Source organism: Papilio xuthus, unplaced genomic scaffold (genome assembly GCF_000836235.2).
Source record: "Papilio xuthus unplaced genomic scaffold, Pxut_1.1 DF825946.1, whole genome shotgun sequence".
NCBI lineage: Eukaryota > Metazoa > Arthropoda > Insecta > Lepidoptera > Papilionidae > Papilio > Papilio xuthus.
The window spans coordinates 7885754-7906727 of NW_013532703.1; the positions used below are offsets into that span (position 1 = coordinate 7885754).

General features: G+C 32.5%; 4 protein-coding genes across 5 annotated transcripts; 2 read left to right on the forward strand and 2 right to left on the reverse strand.

Moving 5' to 3' along the window:
* Positions 1-351: 351 nt before the first annotated feature.
* LOC106124000 (deoxynucleoside kinase) lies at positions 352-2940 on the reverse strand. Its single transcript, XM_013320434.1, has 5 exons — positions 2804-2940; positions 2452-2630; positions 2120-2372; positions 1752-1906; positions 352-1121 (listed from the first exon to the last, which is right to left on the reverse strand). Exons 1-5 carry the CDS (start codon positions 2838-2840, stop codon positions 945-947), a joined length of 801 nt encoding a protein of 266 aa, XP_013175888.1. The 5' UTR covers positions 2841-2940; the 3' UTR covers positions 352-944.
* A 433-nt stretch (positions 2941-3373) lies between these two features.
* CaBP1 (Protein disulfide-isomerase A6 homolog CaBP1) lies at positions 3374-9186 on the forward strand. Its single transcript, XM_013321560.1, has 8 exons — positions 3374-3523; positions 3632-3825; positions 4068-4289; positions 5807-5959; positions 6557-6766; positions 7554-7708; positions 7941-8099; positions 8383-9186. The coding sequence occupies exons 1-8, from the start codon at positions 3502-3504 to the stop codon at positions 8537-8539; spliced, it is 1272 nt and encodes a 423-aa protein (XP_013177014.1). The 5' UTR covers positions 3374-3501; the 3' UTR covers positions 8540-9186.
* Positions 9187-11191: 2005 nt separating this feature from the next.
* On the forward strand, positions 11192-12781 carry LOC106123924 (dolichyl-diphosphooligosaccharide--protein glycosyltransferase subunit 1). The gene has a single exon (XM_013320339.1). The coding sequence runs from the start codon at positions 11255-11257 to the stop codon at positions 12662-12664; it is 1410 nt and encodes a 469-aa protein (XP_013175793.1). The 5' UTR covers positions 11192-11254; the 3' UTR covers positions 12665-12781.
* Positions 12782-13063: 282 nt separating this feature from the next.
* eIF2Bdelta (eukaryotic translation initiation factor 2B subunit delta) lies at positions 13064-20927 on the reverse strand. 2 transcript variants are annotated; one of them, XM_013321614.1, is made up of 10 exons: positions 20885-20927; positions 18661-19644; positions 18186-18308; positions 17788-17921; positions 16841-16940; positions 16172-16351; positions 15946-16073; positions 15064-15241; positions 14528-14708; positions 13064-14080 (listed from the first exon to the last, which is right to left on the reverse strand). In XM_013321614.1, exons 2-10 carry the CDS (start codon positions 19360-19362, stop codon positions 13869-13871), a joined length of 1938 nt encoding a protein of 645 aa, XP_013177068.1. In that variant the 5' UTR covers positions 19363-19644; positions 20885-20927; the 3' UTR covers positions 13064-13868. The 2 variants fall into 2 exon arrangements, with proteins under 2 accessions (XP_013177068.1, XP_013177067.1); XM_013321613.1 differs by lacking the exon at positions 20885-20927 and adding an exon at positions 20128-20184.
* Positions 20928-20974: the final 47 nt, after the last annotated feature.

Sequence of the window (20974 nt, forward strand, 5' to 3'; positions counted from 1 at the left end):
TGAGTAAGTCAATCAAAATACATACATAAAATAAAATAATAAATAAATCTTAACTAAAAAACACAAAAATGTCACAAAGAAATTAATTAATGTACAGATCTGTGTGGGGAATGTCATTTTGTCATACTAATTTGCAATGTCAAGTTAATTATGTCGAAAATGCTATTACAAAATAACCTTTAAAATAAAATCACCCAAATTCAAAATAGTCAGAATACGAACTAATAAAAGAAAAGAATCTTTGGAATTTTATAAATCAATATAACTACAGTTAATTACTTTACATATAAATATTAGTATAACCATAATTATTTGAAACAATGATATTTTTACCATGAAAGATATTTCAATTATATCTTTAATATTATATATATTTAGGTACTGGTACTTAGTTTTTAAGTATTACATTCATACTTTTGTCTATCAATATAATATTTGAACCCCATACAAACAAAAATACAATAGAGAACAAAATCCATTTGTTAAATGCATCAAGTTTGGAACATTTAGCTTTAGAAACAGGCTACATCAAGAAATATCCTAATTATTAATAAAATTACAATACTGGTTACAATTACAATAATAGAGAAAAAAAATTAAAACTACGAACAGAAGGGGGATTTCGTAACTTACACTAATAATTTAAGCTGAAACTTCAGTTTTTCAGGAAAGCACATTTTGGATATTATATCCTTTTGTTTGTACCACTTTCAATTTAGCTACACTAGTTTTTAAAGTTTTTTTCATTACTTAAAATCACATGGGTCTTAAATTTAATTCAGTATCTACAAATTATACATATCCTATTTTTTTAATACCCTTTTTTATACCATTTTCCAAATCATGATATTTAAGTAAGATTCTACTAATTATCTCGAAGATCTTAGTGCAAAAATAGATATTATTATATTTTTAATAAATTAAATTTCTATGAAATCAAACTGTTAAAGTCTTATCTTTGGTACAATAGAAATAGGCGATCCTGTGATTGGTTTCTTAGGGCTAAGTTTGTTTGGTGAATTCATCACAACATCAACGGCTTGTCTGAGGATTCTGTGTTCACTTTTCTTATACTCCTCAGTTATTTTAGATAAATCCAAATCTGCATCTATAACTAACACCTGAAATATATTTAGAAAAATGTTACACCTAAGTTGTTCTATTTAAACTAAAGATGTAATAAATTATATCCTTTTTTTATATTTCTAGGTATTGCATGCGACTCGTGTGCACAATATTAAAAAATAGATAGTAGCCAATTCTCAGACCTACACAATATGCATTTAAAACTTGATAAAAATTGATTTAGCTGTATCGAAGAATATGGTAGCTAACATTGTGTTTACGAGTTTCATATATAAAACTTGATAAAGCTGTATCGGAAGAATATGGTAGCTAACATTGTGTTTACGAGTTTCATATATAAAATAACCATTTGCAAAATGTTTTCAGGATTAACTGAAATCAATTTTTCATTGTAAGAGTGATTTTAGCTGAAATAATGTAAGCAAGGACCTTGCCATTAAATAAATTCTAAATTTAAAAGTGTAATTATGATGCAATAATTGTAAATATAAGTAATTCATTACATCATTTTTTTTTTGTTTTATTTCCCTAGATATATATGTATAATCTACATCATGTTGCCATACTTTAGAGTAATATCAAACATACTACAAATATTTCCTACATGCATTCGAAATTAAAATATAATGCTAATAATAACAAAAGTTTCCATTAGAAAAGCTTACAGGAGCAGGACACTCAGCATGCACCCTGTTGATCAACCAGTCTTCATGCAATTTGTGCAACTCTTCTATGTAAGACAGCGGAACACACTGCTCTTCGGAACGAGCTCTCTTCTTTATCCTATCATATACTACACTTGGAGTTGTTTTTAGGTACACTGAAATTAAAATAAACATAATTTAATTTACAAGTCCACAACAAATATTATTTATATTCTGATGAGCATACATCAAGATTAAGCAGGGTAAAAGTATACCGTAGATTTAAAAATCAAATTTAAGTAGTAATTGTAGATTAAGATAGTATAACCTAGATATTTGTGTAAACAGGTCAATCAAATATTAACATTGGATCTTTAAAAATAACTTACCAATAAGATCTGCATCAATAGGTATCTGTTGGTGGATAAACCTAAACCATTCATCGAGGACTGCAAACTGAGCGGGATGCATGACACCTGATTTCATCATATGTTCTACAAAGCAATATCGAGCGCTGTATATTGATCGCTCCATTAATTTTACTGGCGTAGTAGTCGGTCTGCGATGCATTTCCAACATAGTAAGTGAGACATACGCTTGAAAAGTCATAGCCCATTTTGCTGGATCCTTGTACATGAGGTCCTGTAATCGTAATAATAAGTACATATGGAGACAGACCTAACAATCAACTGGCGTAATAACTAATTAAAGGTAATCATACCAATAGATTCCATCCACGGAGATTTCGCCATTCTTCAACAGGTTCCGTCAACAACGTGATATCTTCAAATCGTCTAAAATGTTCTAGGAATGTTGTTTTACCACTTCCAATATTGCCTTCTACGAATACAGTAAATGGTTTTGTTGTGGGGATACTCATTTTATGAATCTGTCTGCAAACTGTGAATTAAAAGGGAATTACAAAAAAATGTGAACTGCTAATGTCTAATGTCGGATTGTCGGTTAGTTTCCCGCCTAAATAGCCCCGTGCCAAGTGCCATCGACCTAACCAAAATTATCAAAATAACGCGGCAAAAACACAACTGTCACATTTACAAATATTGCATAAATACCTTTAAAAAGGGTTCCATATAACATTGGACGTAACATTATGCATTTTATTTTATAAAGATGTGAATATTTTCTATTGTTTAAATATTTTACCGTCAAAAATTAAGTCTTTTAAGTGGTAAGGCAATATAATTTTGAAATGTCAAATGTCATAAAAAAAGGAAAAACAAAAGAAACAGACTATATAAATAGAGTAAAAAACTGTAGGTTTATCTTGAGACCTAATTTTGGTCCTCTTTCCCTTCTTACCCTTTTATTATAGAAAGGAAGGGTCCTCCGTCGAATTGGTATGTCTGGGGATGTTTACGGGCAGCGGTTGATTAACTTCTTCAGAGAATGCTAGTGGTCGTAGGCTCATTTGCAGCCTTATGATTAAAAATGAATGTAACAACATTAATAAACTTTTTAACTGAAATAATTCTTAATATCTAAAATTCTACTTAATTTGAGGTTAATAGCTGAAATGATTTGTTGTTTATTAGGGCATGTTCATGGTAACACTACCAAAATAGCGCGAAAAATAAAATGTCCAATAAGATGAATCCACGAAATCCATTGACAAGTCCAGAACTTTTTGGTTGTTATTCGGGTTGAAAAGATTGACGTGTTTTTCATTTTATGCAAGTTATCGGTGCCGGTTTAATTAAATTCTCTTGGGGCACATAATTATTGTTTACTTGAAACTATAAAATTAGCGATAATGTTACAAATGCGCAGTCTAGGTATGTTTTAATAACACATATTTAACCATGAAATTGTACTTCATGCTAGTTACAAATCATTCATTTATACCGGTGCGGCATTTACTATAATGACACGGTCTTTTGCAGGTATTCTCCTATTCGTCGCGGGGACGTATGCTTTGTACGACTCCTCGTCAGATGTTATAGAATTGACTCCTAGCAATTTCGACCGACTGGTCACTAAATCTGATGAAATATGGATAGTTGAATTTTACGCTCCATGGTGTGGACATTGTAAGAACCTTGTTCCCGAATACAAGAAAGCTGCTCGTGCTTTAAAGGTAAGTTTTTAATTTACCTACCTGAATAAATTTGTCCAAAATTAATAATCTGTACTTTGTACTCCAGTTTCTTATTTTGTCAACAAGTTGATAGTAATTTTGATAAACATTCGTTATTCGGTAAAGATAATTCATATTTGTGATCAGTCCAAATGCCATTCAAAATGCACATTTTCGAGCATTCTAAGAAGTAATGTAATTATAAAGTTGTAAGTGATAGTAGTTTCTTATTATGATCACAGGGCGTCATCAAAGTAGGTGGTGTAGATGCAGATCAGCACAAAGACTTGGCTCAGAGGTATGGAGTTACTGGTTTCCCCACTATCAAGGTGTTCTCTGGCAGCAAACATACTCCTTACCAGGGTCAAAGAACTGCTGAAGGGTTTGTGGATGCAGGAATCAAAGCAGCAAAGGAGAAAGCCTATGAAAACCTTGGGAAGAAGTCTGGTGGATCATCAGATAAGGTAAATAGCAATTTTTCAGTAATATCTTTCAAATTGAGGTCAAATTCTAAATTAACATTTCTACTAATGGATTTCGTAACTTAATAAAAGATATAAAATTGCTTATGTTAAATTGGAAAGCTTATGTTGTTGGGGGCCACTTTAAAACAAAGAAAGATCTATTCGCATTATTTTATACAATGATCAAATATTTTTTATAATTTTCTTATAAAAAGATTTTAATAATTTAATAGTGGAGATTAAGAAGTGGCTTGTATGGCCATGAGATACCATGGAAGCCCGTTAAGAAAATTTTGCTTGTGAAACAAATCGAACAGCCTAAAATGACAGCACCACTGAAAACTAAAGGAAATAATATAAATTTGCTCGAATTGAATCTGTTCCGAGGCAAAGTGTTTGATGATGATCCACCCAGGATAGTGAAACTTAAATATAAATTTAATAAAAAATAGATACTAATTATTGATTGAAATTTATTTTCAAAATAATATATAAAGATTCTATGAGTATTTCATTTAAAACTTCTATTATATTTTTAACTGTATAAAGCATACATCAGCTTTTAAGACCAATATTGAAGTAAGTAAATTTTGCTATAGTGTAAAACGAGGGCAATAACATCTTATCTAATATAATGGATACATGTGTATGCATTTTATCATAGAATAATCTAATTATGTAAACAAGATGATGTGTAACATATTTTAGAAATAAGTATGCAAAAGCAAGATACCGCAATCTCATAATTTTACTAAGTTGTAAGTTAGCCTTACTTAGCTTTTATTGTACTTGGATTTTAATTTTACATTGTTTTCGCAACATAAAATTGTTATACTTAGATATCTCCTCTTTAATGGCATAATGTTACACCATGCTTTGTCTGTATGATTGCTCTTTGTGTAACATGTTACATTGCACCTACACACATAGCATTGGTCAGTACTCAGATTTACATCTATCAATTCATCAAATTCTCCTTTCACCATGTCATACAACACCCACAATAATTCTAATCAATTATTGACCTTGTTAAACATATTACCATGTCTGTTACCATGTGGGTTTATATTCTTGCTTGTTGTATTTGTCCGAACATTTCAAAGCGTTATAGAGAAACATAAATACTTACTTTTACAGCCTAATCTTACATGGCTGTATTATCACTTGGTCACCTTTTTAAATTACCTAAAATAAACATGGGCCTAACATTTTTTTTGTATATTTACTAATATTTCTTTTACCATTCCAACTAAGCTATAGAGCTTGTGCTAGGATATGGTTCACGACAATAGTCGAATGTCGGGATTCGAATCCCCGACCTCGTGATCGGAAATCCGTATCCTTAACCATTAGGCTATTGACGCTTAAATTTTTATTGATCTATTTAAGTAATTTTAATAAATTCACAAATATTTGCCTTCACTGATGCTAGAACATGACTATAAAATGAATCATTTAAATTTGACATGTTAATTGAAATTAAAGAGTTTCTAAAAATCAGTTTATTTTTGTTTCAGTCTGATGTAATCACACTGACTGACAGCAACTTTAAAGAACTGGTGCTGGATAGCGAAGATCTCTGGCTGGTAGAGTTCTACGCTCCCTGGTGTGGGCACTGCAAGAATCTGGAGCCCCACTGGGCTAAGGCTGCTACAGAACTCAAGGGCAAGGTATGCATGATATAGATTATTTAATATAAGTCAATGAACTACTGTTTAAATTTCATTGACCTGTAAAAATCATCAAGAAATAGAAAATATAATATGTCTTAAGCCAAAAATTTTGAGATTTCCAATTGAAGACATATGAAAATGTTTATACAGTAATTGTTAATTTAATTTTAATGACACAACACAATAATAAATATTTTATTACACTGCTTATTGTAATATGATTATTAAATAAAATAAATTTATAGTAATTCTGTATTAAAAATAAATTAAACCATCAATAATTAATTTTCTTGGTTGAAATTTATCAATTTTTTTTACACATTTATTTCATGTTGAGAACAATCAAATTCCTTGACCCACTTGTTTAATTTTTTTCACTTTATTGCAAATAAAATCTTTGTAGTAACCTTATATTTTTTTTACATTAAATACAAACTTAACAGTTATATTTCTGTGTGTTGTTATAATTAACTAATAAATCACGTTAAAATTTTAAGAAATAATACTGGTGGTTCATAATGAAACCAATATAAAACTTCTAATTTGTCACCAACTAAAAAAGTATTTATTTAAAATTGAAAAAAAAATATCCAGGTGAAAGTTGGTGCATTAGATGCGACAGTGCACCAGGCCATGGCTTCACGTTACCAAGTGCAAGGCTACCCAACTATCAAGCTGTTCAATGCTGGCAAGAAGACATCTGACTCTGTAGAGGATTACAACGGTGGAAGGACATCAAGCGATATTGTGGCTTATGCATTGGAGAAGCTCGCTGAAAACATTGCTCCACCAGAAATTATTCAGGTTTGAGTTGTTTCCTAATTTTATAGAAGACAAGCCATCAATCATCATCTGGAGACACCTTTAAACAAACATCCATCCATCTAAACATTCGCATTTATAATTTTAGTAAGATTAAGGTTTGCTCCAAATATTTATTGTTAATTGCCAACGTTGAACCTACGGGAAATTGGCATAATTCAAGTTCTCTTTATTAATGAGTTTCGAAAAACACTGTAACTGTGTATTGTTAAAAACTACAATACTTACTGCACGCCAGTTCACTATGAGCCTCCAAAAGTTAATGTTTAATGAATTTTTTTCCTTCTATAACACTTTAATCATAAGCTACAATGAAAATTAATTGCTTACTTGTGAAAGTTGAAGTAATTAAGATTAAAATATTGATTGATTCAAATCAAAATTTAACAGTATGAACTTTATTCTATTTGAAGTACATGTTTTTTTTTGTTTATTAAATTTGTGCATAGCGGCAAATCTCACAAAAATATTGAAATATTCTGTCGATTATGTTACGAAATCTTATATCGCTTATATTCATGATAGACCCTCGGTTACAATAAACTTTGTTTCTATAGTAAATATTTCGTGATGTAATGTACATATACATTTATTGGTATTACTTCATTTTACTTTATTGATATACAAAACTCAGTTTATTTTGTTACTTGTAAAGTAGTAATTTTTTTTGCAAAACACTATTATATTATGTTTATGTGGACTTAATTTTATTTCACTTATATTTATTCAGCAAATATAATGCTTTTATTAATTTCTTCTACTTATTTAGGTAGTAAATGAAGAGACGCTGAAGGTGTGCAGTGAGAAGCCATTGTGCGTGGTGTCCATATTGCCGCATATACTAGACTGCAACGCCGCTTGCCGCAATGACTATATCTCTATCCTAGCCCGTCTTGGTGACAAGTATAAGAACAAGATGTGGGGGTAAGTTGGCAAATAAGCTAATAATGTCCCGAGGGATATGTGTGTTGACCTCGAACTCTGCAATAAGTTTGTACAAACTAAATGGAATTTTTCTAATCATACACATTCTCTTTCCCACACAATCCAACTATAGTCACATCTCTCAGTCGTAGGAAAAACACAGATAACAATTATCTGCATGTTTCGGTAGTGGAAACCCAGAATGAAACATGAATGCTAATAATATTTGTAGATGGGTGTGGACGGAGGCGGGAGCGCAGCCTGCACTGGAGGAGGCGCTGGAACTGGGCGGGTTCGGGTACCCGGCTATGGCCGTCGTCAACGCTAAGAAACTCAAGTTCTCCACACTAAGGGGATCATTCTCTGAGACTGGCATCAATGAGTTCCTAAGGTATGCCTTTGTACTAGTATATTGTTATGCTTCATATAATAAATCTTACTTTTTTAATATTTGTCTGACTTACTTCTACAGTTATCAAAGACTAGGAATCGCCCGCGAATCCATCCGCGCGAAATATAACTTATTTAGTAGCCTATGTGTTCTTACAGACTATGTTCTACATCTATGCCAAATTTCAGCGAGATCCATGCATCCATTCTGAAAATATCTACTAACATAAGAAGAATAATATGTTTAAAGAAAAATCTTTAGGTAAATATTAAATTTATTACAGGGATCTTTCATTCGGACGAGGACAAACTGCGCCAGTGAAAGGCGCGGAAATGCCAAAGATCAGTGCCACAGAGCCTTGGGATGGGAAGGACGGTGAACTGCCTCCCGAAGAGGATATTGACCTCTCCGATGTGGACTTGGAGAAGGACGAATTATAAGTGATAGTGCTTAAGACTGCCAATTTTAGTTTCACTTAATTATTATTAAGATCTTTGTAGTCTCAAAACATCACATAAAATAATGTCCAGACATTTTTAAAATTTTCTTTTTCAATAGAATGCTCAGTATCAATGTTTCCTTTTAATTTCTTTTGTTTTGTAAACATAGGTAGTGTAGAGTTTAGATTCGCATTTATCTACTACAGTTCTTGTAATAAATACTAATAATATTGTATATTATATAGAATCTTTCCATTTAAGACAAATGATATATTGTACAATTTTTAACATATCTTTGAAATTATGGCGTAGTTTTGGATTTTTTTTTATTATATATGTTTTTATAAATATATCACTGTATAACTCAGGAGTTTTTGGTCAGCGTTTATCTCATTAATTAATTAGAATGAAAGTTTAATAATTATTACTATTAATAATGTTATTTCTGATTAATGCTGACTAAAATATGTGAGATCTATTTGTAACATTCTGTAATAATGAATGGTCTCAATAATGTAATTAATTTTGTTAAAATAAGGCAATTATTAATAATGTTTTGACTGCCTCTCTTCCAGTGTGTATTTTGATATTTGTGGCCATGTTTTGATTACTAATTGAAAGGCTATTATAAATTTTTAATATATCAATATTGTTTTTTCTGTTGTCTAAAATCCTTTGTTACAATTACCTATTTTAGAAATTTTTCATCCATTTATCATGTTCTACCAAGCTGTTAAAAAAACACACTTCTAGATTTCAAGATCTCTGTACAGGTGATGTTACAGGTAATAAAGGAAATAAATACAAATTTTATACTAGTTAAAATATATTTGAGCATTATTTTATTACCTTAAAATTATTGTAAAATATTACATAAATCAGACCATAATATAAAGCTTACAAGGCTGGTTTAAATTTTGTAAAACATATTTGCATTTCAGAATTTCCCGTAAATTACACCACTTACACTATTATGAAATAACATGAAATATGTCGAATATTTGCATCATAATTTTATTAGTACATTTTCTTACAAAATATTAACACCATTGTATTTATTATAAACCTCAATAAAATGTGTAAATACTATGGCACTTTATTGGAATTTATTATTATGAAATTTTTAAATTCCAAATTTTATGATATGATATATGATAGTGTTTGTATGATATTCAAGATATAATAAATTTTCATGGGCATTTTATTTTCCTTTTAAACTAGGAATGGAACTTATATACATATGGTTTATGTAATTTTTTTAATACTGATAAAAAATAATAATGATTTCATTTCTAATTCTTTGTACTGAAACATTTTGAGTGTATTTTTATTAAATTATTTAAATATAACATTTGTGCTATATAATTATTATATAATATTTAATGGAAGCTCTTTCCTTATCCCTATATATGTGTTCTCTTAAATAGAGAAAACATGAAAAAATTGTAAAATGTCAACATTTATTTAAATATATTGATATTGTTATTTAAATATTACGTTAAAAGCAGTCCTCTTAAACCTTGTTCTTTATTCTAAATCAATTGGCAGTCTATATTTAAAAAATACTAGATTATACAAATATCAAAACCTTTATAAATAAAGTCAAATAAACTTTTTATGATAACATTGATATGGAAAATTGATGCATTCATTTGCAGTTATCAACTAGTCTCTTAAGCAGCTAAGTACTGGGTATTTACTTACTTTAAAATTCTAGATACAATAAAAATATACTAAACTACACTGGTTAATCCCATTATATCATACTTTTTGTTCTTCTGACAAATCACAGGATAGCAAATTGAAATGTAATATAAACCAACGATCGCTAAAATACATGATACAACCAGTGTTACGATTCCCCAAGCTGATATTCCCAAACCTCTGCGGGTTGCACTTTGTCCTGCAAATCCTTGGGAAGCACCTGTACCAGCGTAAGTTTTCGCTTGTGGTTCTTTATAGCCTTTGCTGCCATACTTTCCGCCATAGCTTCCTCTCCCGAAACCTCTCAAGGCATCACATGGTATTATTTGATTTATTACTAAAAAAATAAAAGGATAGTTTAAGTAACTGTACATCAATAATAGTATTATTAAATTAACATTTTTTGTAACAAGCATATTTTAAAATGTAATGTAAAAACTAGTTCACTTACCTAAGAGAAGCAGAGCAAATCGTATAAACGATTTAATCATTTTTTCAAAAATATATCCTGACTTCTTTAATTATAAGGATAAGTATGTCAACGAATTACAAGCTTTAGTAGCAGGAAATACATAAGATAATTTTTCAAGCATTTATGTTAAATTCTTTTATTGCATTTATTTTAACGCAAATAATAAAAAAAAACTACAAACAACTAAAACTTTTTTCAAAGAGTAATGAAAGTGAACAATTTCCAAAAGTTTGACAACTGGGTGTCCGCATACTATACAACAAGTTTCAGTGTAAAATACATGCTAAGTTTGTTTTAAAAATCGACATATTTTTATCGAAATATGTTTCAAAAAACCCAAAAAAAAACACTTTTGTAACGCATTTCAGTGTAAGGGTTGTGAAAAACGATCTTTCGTTGTTTTCAGTTTGCAGAACGTGCAGTTTTTGTATTTGCTCTTTGAAACGGAGTTGGCAATAGGAACATGCCGTTACGTATTTCCTGCGCTGGCGTGTACTTCCGCATCTTGTTGAAGTGCGTTGTCAAATGTCAAAAGAAAAATGATACCGGCGATGGCTAAAATAACGTTTAGCTTAGCATTTCTGCTTTGTGTTATAATAAAATGTAATGGTGTAAACGTTGATACAATATCTAATGATATAAGAATAAAAAATGTCGAGCGCCACATAGACATTTCATCTCAACTAGTTAAAATAACATCAAAAATAACCTTGGAGAACGCAGGGCAGAAACCGGTAAAGAACTTCTTGTATGCTGCTGAAAGCACTACGAAGAATAATTTGGCCTTTGTTGGAGTTAAAGATAATAATAACAGAGATTTACGTTTGGTGGAAACTACAGTGAAAGGATATGACGACGTCAAATTTTGGAGAGTCGAATTAAAAGAACCTATCAACGCTGCTTCCACCATTGTGCTGACAGCTGAGGCGGTATATACCAAATCACTGCTCCCATATCCGACGGCTATTACACAGCAGGAAGATCAACTAGTAAAATACAATGGCAATCTTTATTTTTTCACCCCTTACCCTGTGACTTCACAAAAAACAAGTGTCGCTATGATAACGAAGACCGTGGAGTCGTTTACTAAAGTGAAACCGTTTTCCCAGCAAGATGGTACTATTTTATATGGTCCTTATAGTAACACTGGACCCTTTACAGAAAAAGAATTAAGTGTACACTACAAGAACAATTCCCCATTCTTAACTGTAACACGGCTTGAGCGGTTGATTGAAGTTTCACACTGGGGCAACATTGCTATTGAGGAAAAGATTGAAATTGAACATACAGGTGCAAAACTGAAAGGACCATTCTCTCGCTATGACTATCAACAAGACCATCACAGTGGTCCTGCCAGCGTGCGCTCTTACAAGACACTGCTCCCAGCTTCAGCCGCTGATGTGTACTACAGGGATACAAATGGAAATATTTCTACCTCGAATATGAAAATCAAGAAAGATTCCGTTGAGTTGGACCTCAGACCTAGGTATCCACTGTTTGGTGGTTGGAGGTCACATTATACACTTGGGTACAATGTGCCAAGTTACGAGTACTTGTACCATTCAGGCAATGAATACTTGCTTAAAATGCGAGTAGTAGATCATATATTTGATGACATGCAAATTGATGAATTGATTACCAAGATTGTTTTGCCTGAAGGTTCAACGAATATCAAAATCAATATTCCATACAGTGTCACAAGATTACCTGACACCCTGCATTATACATACTTAGATACGAAAGGTCGCCCAGTGATAACCTTTACCAAGACAAATGTTGTAGAGAACCACATCCAAGATTTCCAACTTCGTTACACATTCCCACGTATCCTGATGTTGCAGGAGCCCCTACTAGTTGTAGGCTTCCTCTACTTGCTTTTCTTGTGTGTAATAATTTATGTAAGATTAGATTTCTCCATACATAAGTCTGAACATCCTCATAAAGAGTAATATAATTTTAATAATTTTTTATTTATATAAAATTTTTAGGAAGGTTATATTTCTGTTCAAGCACATTTGTATCACCTCAAACATTTATTTTATGGAGAATATAAGTGTTTTTATCTATATTGTGTTTTTTTGCATCTAACCTTAAATTTAACTTTCAGACTGGTATTTAATGATATTATTTAAAAAAAAAACATAGTCTATTACGAATATTCGTGAGAACGTTTTGGTACGGTATCGACATTTCAGCAGCGCAATTTCGGGATTTTGTCGATGACGTTACGTACGCGTATATCGTTAATGTTCTTTTATGGGTCCTCCGATGTGAATGTAAAAGATACAATTAGTTAAAATTAAAACCCAAAGAAAATTAAATGGGAAAATAAAATATCTTTTTTAAGATAAAATTCAAAACAACTTTATTTCAAGAGTTGGCAATGCTGAGTAGATTGAGACAATTTATATTTAAATAATAAAAAAAAATTCTTTGAGCACAATATATTCAGAGGAAAGTGATACCGTTTGCTATTTACACAATGGCAGTGGTTTAAAAAACTATGAATTACAATATTAAGTTTACAATAATTATTTATATATTATTTTCTAAATCTGTATGTCCGGCTTATTTAATGTTATTAACATGTTTACATTGATAACTACTTCTTTCAAAAGAACTTAAAATTGTGAAAAAAATCGGGTTCAAGCTATTTATATTTTTCAAAAATAATTTTCGCAACATTACCATCTTACACTGAAACTTATAAATTATTAGATTACCAATTGCTCTAAAAATGTATTCAATAATGAAAATAATTTGACAGTTTCCTGCAGCAGAATAAATATAAATGGTTAAAAACCATCAATACTTTTACAAACAAAGAGTTAAAGTACATATAAAGTCATTTACACAACCTTTTTTTTATAATCAATTTATAAGCTTTATACAATTTATAACAAACAAAGCTAACATAAATACAGTTGAACCTGGATAAGGGAGAGTCCAATGGATAGCTATATTTTTCTCGCCTATAGCAATCTCTCTTTAACCAGATTTTTTCGCTAATGAAGTTCGTAGTTTGGGACAATGATTTGCTTATAAAGGTTTCTTACTCATCCAGGTTCGACTATATAACCCTAGAACTTTCATTTTCTTTCAAAAACAGATGGCATAATCATTACAAGTGTAACTACAGTCAAAATACAGTTTCTAACCAAGCGGGCTGTACTCTGAAGGTTTGATTCTCAAGACAACAGGAGCACTGGTGCAGGGCAGTATGGCCAGCTCTGTCACCACAGCGGTGACGAGGCTCGGCGGAGTCACGTCATACGTCAGATTCAGCAGCGTCAGATTGGGATTCGATCTCCAGTCCTTGAGCGGTGAGTTCTCATCCGTCTTGTCGATCAAGTCATCAGGATCACCTTAACAAAGTACATGTATGTTAATTACATGTAATAGTGCATCAAAATTAATATTATGCTATGCGATTAATTTCGCTAAAATAGGGAAGTAAGAGCTTTCTATATAAATCATTAAAAAGAAATTGCCTATGCGTTGTCTATTAATATTATAAAGGGGAAATATTAAAAAGATTTGATCGGTGGTTTGTTTGCATTAAATAGGCTTCAAAACTACTGAATCGATTTGAAAAATTCTTTCACGGTTAGGAAGCTAAACTATCCAGGAGTGACAGGCTATAATTATTACTAGATTAGTTTCAATTACGTGCGAACGAAGTTTTAGGCAATTGAATATTAAAAGAGGACATATAGCACGAGATAATTTCTTCTATAAATTGGTCAACATTAATATTATGTGTCACTTGTGTGCATGATATCGTAGGATTGTGTGTGTTATGTATGGCTGACCTATCTCGTTGTATACGAAGGCGTCAGTCTGCACGCGTTCAGAGAACTTGTGCGTCTCGCAGGCGACGAGCACGGGCACGTTGCGGCCGCGCGCCGCCAGCGCAACCTGCGCGCTGCCCAGCGGACCCAGCACCGACCCGCTCGCCAGCAGCGCCCCAGCACCCATCACCACCTTGCTTATCTACACAGTACACACTCGTGTTAGCCCTATGGAGGACATTATTGGCCCCATTGTAGACATCACGGAGGGTAGCTCCTTCAAATAAGACCATATTAATGCTGCCTCACCTACACCTAGTCTAGATCATGGATCGGTGACGCGCAAGGTCTTCAACAGTAGAAAGCGACCCTTAATATGACTGAACATAATTTACAAGATACCATATATTTAGAAAAAAAATGAAATTTGCTTCTGATAAAAGAATTCTCGGAGTAAAAAAGTGCGTCTGCCTTAAAGTAGTACTTAGCAAAGTGACGTTTGGTAGATGTCTACGTGACATTAGAGAGAGTAAATATAAGATGGTAATATAACTGACATTCCGCATGAGGAAGCTGACAGCGGAGATGTCTGCGTATGTGCAGGGCAGGCCGCAGGCGGCGAGGCGGCGCAGCATCTCGCGCGCGCCACGTCGCACGCGGTCACCCACCACCACCGCACGGAACCGCACCCCGCTCTCCCACGCCTCGCACAGAATGCGCTCGATCAACGATGAACTGCAATACAATGCCTTACTCGTCTCCAGATCAGCTCACACTTCACATGTGTGGACCAGATCATCGAACCAGCCTGCAGAACAACTCAATTTGTACCTTTATAGATTTATGATCGGTCACTCTACGACTGGCAGCTTAGCTCAAGGCTCCGAGGCTCGTTAAGTATAATACATCGGGTTGAGCCATGATTTGCGAATTTATTCGAGGTGCAAGCTGATCGTTTGAATCGGTTCAAAACTGACCGGCATCAGCTAAAGAAGCTTACAAAATAATCTCGAAATTGTTATTCAATTATCTATCAAACTTGTGTTAAAGAGGTTCAAATAGTTTTCTAAACAGTAATTCTAATGATTAATTTCACGGCAACTCAATGAATTTGTTGCGTATAATGGAAAAAAAAGCAATAATTTATAGTACGACAAGTGGTCATGACTGTAATATCAAGAATGTCCACTGCCAAAGAAGCTGTAAACTGTGTCCTCTCAGTGTCTTTGAACACTATGATAGTGTACAGATTTCTTGGTAGTTGAAACTTATAAATATATAAACAACTAGCTGTCTACCGCGACTCCGTCTGAGCGGAATAAAAAAAAACATAATTAGTAGCCTGTGTTCTTCTAAACTATGTTCTATATGTTCATCCATCCATCTATGTACCTAAACATTCGCATTTATAATATTAGTAAGATCAATATTTAGCTTACCATCCATAGGTCATAATATTATCTCCGTGAGATATCTTGTTGCGCACGGCGATGCTGATAGCCTCTCCCGCCATATCGATCTGCTCTCTTATGTATCTGTCGATATCTTCCTCTAGACTCTTCTTTGCCTATTAAAATATATAATACTATGTCATTGTTTATAATCAAAAAAATACATTATATAAATAAAAATACAAGTGAAGTGCAAGATAATTGTTATACTGACGTGAAATTCATCCAAATTGTTGGGCAGTTGCATGAGCTGACGTCGAAAATGTTTGACAGCGTTGGTCTGCGAGGCGGAGGGCTGGCGCATGGCCCACAGGAAGTCCAGGCTGGCTGCCAGGTGTGACTCCAGGCCTCGTGCGAACTCCGTCTTAGCTGGCAGCGTGTAGTCCCTCACCATCTACCATATGTATTTACCAAATTACTTTATAGCATTCAGAAATTAAAAAACATAAATGTAATAATGAAATTAAATTAGGTAACTATATCATTTTAATATCTTTAAATAGAAGTATTATTGTAAAAATATTAATTTATTTTAGTTTTTCTCTTATTTTTTCTGCTACATTTTACTTCATATTTTTTATCCTGTAAGTAGTTTATATCTTATTTCTTACTAATATTATAATCTTTCTTATATTAATATTATAAATGCGAATGTTGGGATGGATGGGTGAATGTTTGTTTGAAGGTATCTCCAAAACGTCTGTTCAGACGTCTCTATGAAATTCACGTCCACGAACGTCTCGTCAGAATCTCTATGAAATTTGGCATACATATAGAACATACTCTGGATGAACACATAGGCAACCAATTATGTATTTTTTATTTCAGCACGGGCGGAGTCACGGGCGAGAGCTAGTGAATTGATAAAAAATGTTGCAATAACCTTTTTTAGTGCATTTAACAGCGCTATACACCTCGCGTTGGAGCCTGTCACAACTTGCGACGCCAATTGAACTCCCAGCTTTATCACTGCCGGGTGTAGACTGACATACAAAACATATTATATCATTTAAACTAGTACAATATATTTATTTCTACACCAAAAAAAAGGGTAAACATAGTCATAACATTACACCATCTAATCTAAATCTTAATATTATAAATGCAAAAATTTGGATGGATGTTTGTTAGAAGCTATCTCCATAATAGTTGCATGGAATGAATGAAATTTGACTTAGATGTAGAACATAGTCGGAAAGAACAAAAATATATATTGTTCCCGAAGATTGCATTTTTCACATATTTATTCAATAACTTCTCAAAAGTTCAAAACATCCAATAGAAATTTGACCAACATATAGAACATAGTCTCAAACAACAAACAAGATGCTTTTCACTCTTTTATTATTTCTACACAGATGAAGTTGTGGGCAAAACCTTTTTTTTTCATATCATAAGGTGCAAACGAGCGAGCGGCCACCTGAAATCGCCGAAATAGCGAAGTGACCGTTGCCCATAGACACACGCAACTGCATATGCGTTGCCTACCTTTAATCGACGGAGGAGAGGATGCACGGAAAAAAAAATATTTTCCCTTTCCATGCATCGTCTCATCCGGAAAGTCCACTTCCACTTCCCATCCTTTCCTTATAAGAAAAAGGGTGCGAAGGGAAAGAGGACTGAATAAGGCCTCCGGGACACACACTCATCAGACTGTACGCGGAATTGCTTCCACTTGACGCCTGTCTTCTGTGTGGTCGTGGTATTTCAAAGGGCTAAGTTGTGCGAAGATGTTAAAGCGGGCTCTACCACTGTTAAATGAAAATTAAAGAACGGCTCACATCACCACTGATTTTTTTTTATTTTATTAACTTAGTAATATTTCCTTACTTGGAATTGAGTGCAATTTTCTTTAAAGCCTCTTTATCATGTTCAGTATACAAATGTTGGAACCAGTTAGCTCTGTGCATCATTTGTGTTTTTGTTTTAGCCTTTTCAGCAGTCTTCAGCTTTGCAGGAACATTCTGTAAGGATATTTTTTATTTTATTTGAAATATTTACAGATTTTTATTATTAATTTTCTTACATTTCTTGTACTTATCCAACTAACGTTGTGCTAGGATATAGTTTACGATAATAATCGAATGGCGGAATTTGAACTCGCGACCATGTGATCGGAAATCCGTACCCTAGCGTAGTAGCACATTCAATAGACTTACTCGTATATTGCAATTTTTTTTGTTATGAGTATATTTGTATCAATTTCTTTTTCTTTATTTCAATTTTACCTGTTTTTTGACCTCCTTTTCCTCTGAGTCAGCTGACTTTTCTGCTGGCTTCTGTTGTGCTTGCTTGGCAGCTCTCTGTGCCTCCTGCTTTGCTCTTCTTTCAGCTCTTAACTCCGCTTTGCTCTTAAATTAACAAGAATATAAATTTCATTGCAGCTTTACACATTTACTGCATGTAAATATATCCCTCATTCTATTTAAAAACAATATTGACAACTATTTATTCATGAATACTTCTTATATTAAGGTTATGACCGAGATTTAATAGTGAACCTTCCTTGCACAATAGTTTTCTAGCTGTTGCCCACGACTTCGTCGGCGCGGGATTAAAAAATAAATAGTAGCCAATTCTCAGACTTACTGAATATGTATATAAAAATTGGTCACCCTGTTTTGGAAGAGTATGGTAATGTTAGTTACATTGGGGCATGAGAATATTGATTATAAGATTTTATAAAAAAATACGAAGTAATACCTTGTTTCCAGTTAAATCTATAGCTTTGACTTTATCTGTAACAGCTTGAAATTCTTTAGCAACATTTACAATGTCTTTTAATGTTTTTACAACTTCTCCAACTGTTAAACCATCTGAATTGTTCTCTTGATCAGCATTTAGTTCCCCGACATTAGTTATTTCATTACCTAGAGGTACTTGATTAGATACTAAAGAATTTTTATTAATATCCTTTTCAATATTATCTCCTCCTTTCTTTTTAGCTTGTTTAGCGGCTTTTTTTGCAGCCCTTTCAGCTCTTATTTGTTCTTTTGTCTGTACATTTTCTGTTTCATTTTTCTTAACATTTAGCTCAGGTTCTGTAATAACATTGTCTTTTGAAGAATCTTTTGCTTTAAGTTCTGTTTTTTCTAAACTGATGGTTACTTCTTTAACAGCTCTGTCAACTTCATCTTTACCTTTAGGTAATTTTTTTGTTATTGTTTTTTCAGAACTTACTTTTTGATCTTTGTTTACAGATTTTGTTTCAGGCTTGCTTTTAGACAAATCTGTAGCACCTTCCGGTTCTGCTTTACCTTTTTCATTAGCTGGCTTACTGTCAGTGACTTTAATATTTTGTTGATTTTCATCTTTTTTCTTTGCCTTTTGTTTACTCAATTTCTTTGCTTCTCTTGCAGCTAATACTTCTTCTTTAGATTTCATACTCATATCGTTAGATGACATTTCGCTTTCTAAATTAGCAATAAAACTATCTACTTGACAAATGTATGCAAGATCTCTGCTTACATTGCCTATTCCATTCAGACTGACATTAGATAATGCTCCTTCCAGAAGTTCTGGTGGTATTGCAGACAATGTGGTAACGAAATTAGATGGTTGTGGAACTTGTATGGTATTATATCTTTTTTTTAAATGTTCATTACGAGCATCCCGAAGTTTCTTACGTCGTAACCTTCTCTTTTGAGATGTCGACAACTTTACACCATCTTCATTTATATCTAAGTCCTGTAATGGGAATATTATGTATTAAAATACATCTCAATGATATATGAAAACAGCTTTTACAAAGGTACAATAAATATTTGTAGTTATTTTTCATCATCAAGTATTTATTAAATTAATATTGTTATTTAAAATATATTTTTTGAGGTGAAAAAAAAATTAAGGTTATTTAATGTACATATCATGGTTAAGTCTGACTCAGAGCTGCCTTTTATTATTTTACTTCTTAAAATTGTCCATATGGATCGAAATCATGCTTTGTTAGGCTTATTGTGAAGATGATGCAATGTTGGTCAACAAATGTGTTGAGAATAACGACATTATAAGAAGAAGAAATATAACAAATAACTTAAAACAATGAATATTTACAATAAGAGACTTAGACAATAAAATAATAAGCTTTTTGAAATGCCAACAACATTCTATAACCTCAAATTTATTTATAACATGCCTAACATCGTATGTTCCAAAAACCAACAATAATACCTCTGATAAAGCCATTGCTGCTTATCCACAGAAAGCTAAGAAATAGTTAAAAGAAAGTTTATGAGTACGTGTATTAAAATATTTAAATTTAGATTTTTCATACAACTTACCCAAATATTTTATATGGTTTAATAGAGAGAATAATTTAAAAGATGTGCAAAGAAAATAATAATTCTAAGTTGGTCTCTAACATTTGTCGGAAACGGTTGTTTTATTTAAGAAAACCGTAATCGTAAACGTATACAATACAATGGCAGATTTTGCACATTGAAATTGGAAAATTGAAAATCTCAAAAGTGACTTTGACATTGACACATTGACATCTTGAAAACCAATTCTTTTAATTTCATGGCCTGGTTCTGAAACTTTCAATCCAAGTATCGATCGCTAATTTTATGATGAAAAGACAAAAAATATTCAAACTTAACTAACAGATTATACTACTGTACTATAATGTAAACATCCCTACCTAACGTACAGCCCTACAATCACATTTGTAGTAGGTCTGTCGAAACACGAATACAATTTTTTTTTATCCCGCGAAACTAAACCTGTGTATCTTGGTTCTTAGCATCATAACAAGATCAACTTTATAGTCAACATTTATCAGATGATTCAATGGACAAGCTCTTTATGTTAACTTAAAGACAGGCTACAGGAGGAGACAGGCACTGAACTTGAAAATTCCGCCAAACCTGTTAATTACCACTCTAAGGTATACCTTAGAGTGGTAATTAACAGGTTTGTAATATATTACACATGTATCGCTTTCAGTTTCACAATTCACACATCCAATGACCGCATTTGTAATCGAGCGTTATAAGTTTTGAAGTACCTGCTATATAAA

Bases quoted from the DNA above. Each gene is read 5' to 3' on its own strand.
- LOC106124000 (XM_013320434.1), bottom strand. From the start codon at position 2,840: ATGTTACGTCCAATGTTATATGGAACCCTTTTTAAAG. The intron at 2,373-2,451 runs GTATGATTACCT...TTACGATTACAG, and splicing joins TCCGTGGATGGAATCTATTG to GACCTCATGTACAAGGATCC. The intron at 1,122-1,751 runs GTAAGCTTTTCT...AATATATTTCAG, and splicing joins ATGCTGAGTGTCCTGCTCCT to GTGTTAGTTATAGATGCAGA.
- eIF2Bdelta (XM_013321613.1), bottom strand. The intron at 18,309-18,660 runs GTATTACTTCGT...TGTTAATTTAAG, and splicing joins TAGATTTAACTGGAAACAAG to AGCAAAGCGGAGTTAAGAGC. The intron at 16,352-16,840 runs GTTATTGCAACA...TACATATGGTAG, and splicing joins TGTTAAATGCACTAAAAAAG to ATGGTGAGGGACTACACGCT.
- LOC106123924 (XM_013320339.1), top strand. From the start codon at position 11,255: ATGATACCGGCGATGGCTAAAATAACGTTTAGCTTAGCATTTCTGCTT.
- CaBP1 (XM_013321560.1), top strand. From the start codon at position 3,502: ATGTTACAAATGCGCAGTCTAG. The intron at 3,826-4,067 runs GTAAGTTTTTAA...TTATGATCACAG, and splicing joins AAGCTGCTCGTGCTTTAAAG to GGCGTCATCAAAGTAGGTGG. The intron at 5,960-6,556 runs GTATGCATGATA...AAAAATATCCAG, and splicing joins CTACAGAACTCAAGGGCAAG to GTGAAAGTTGGTGCATTAGA.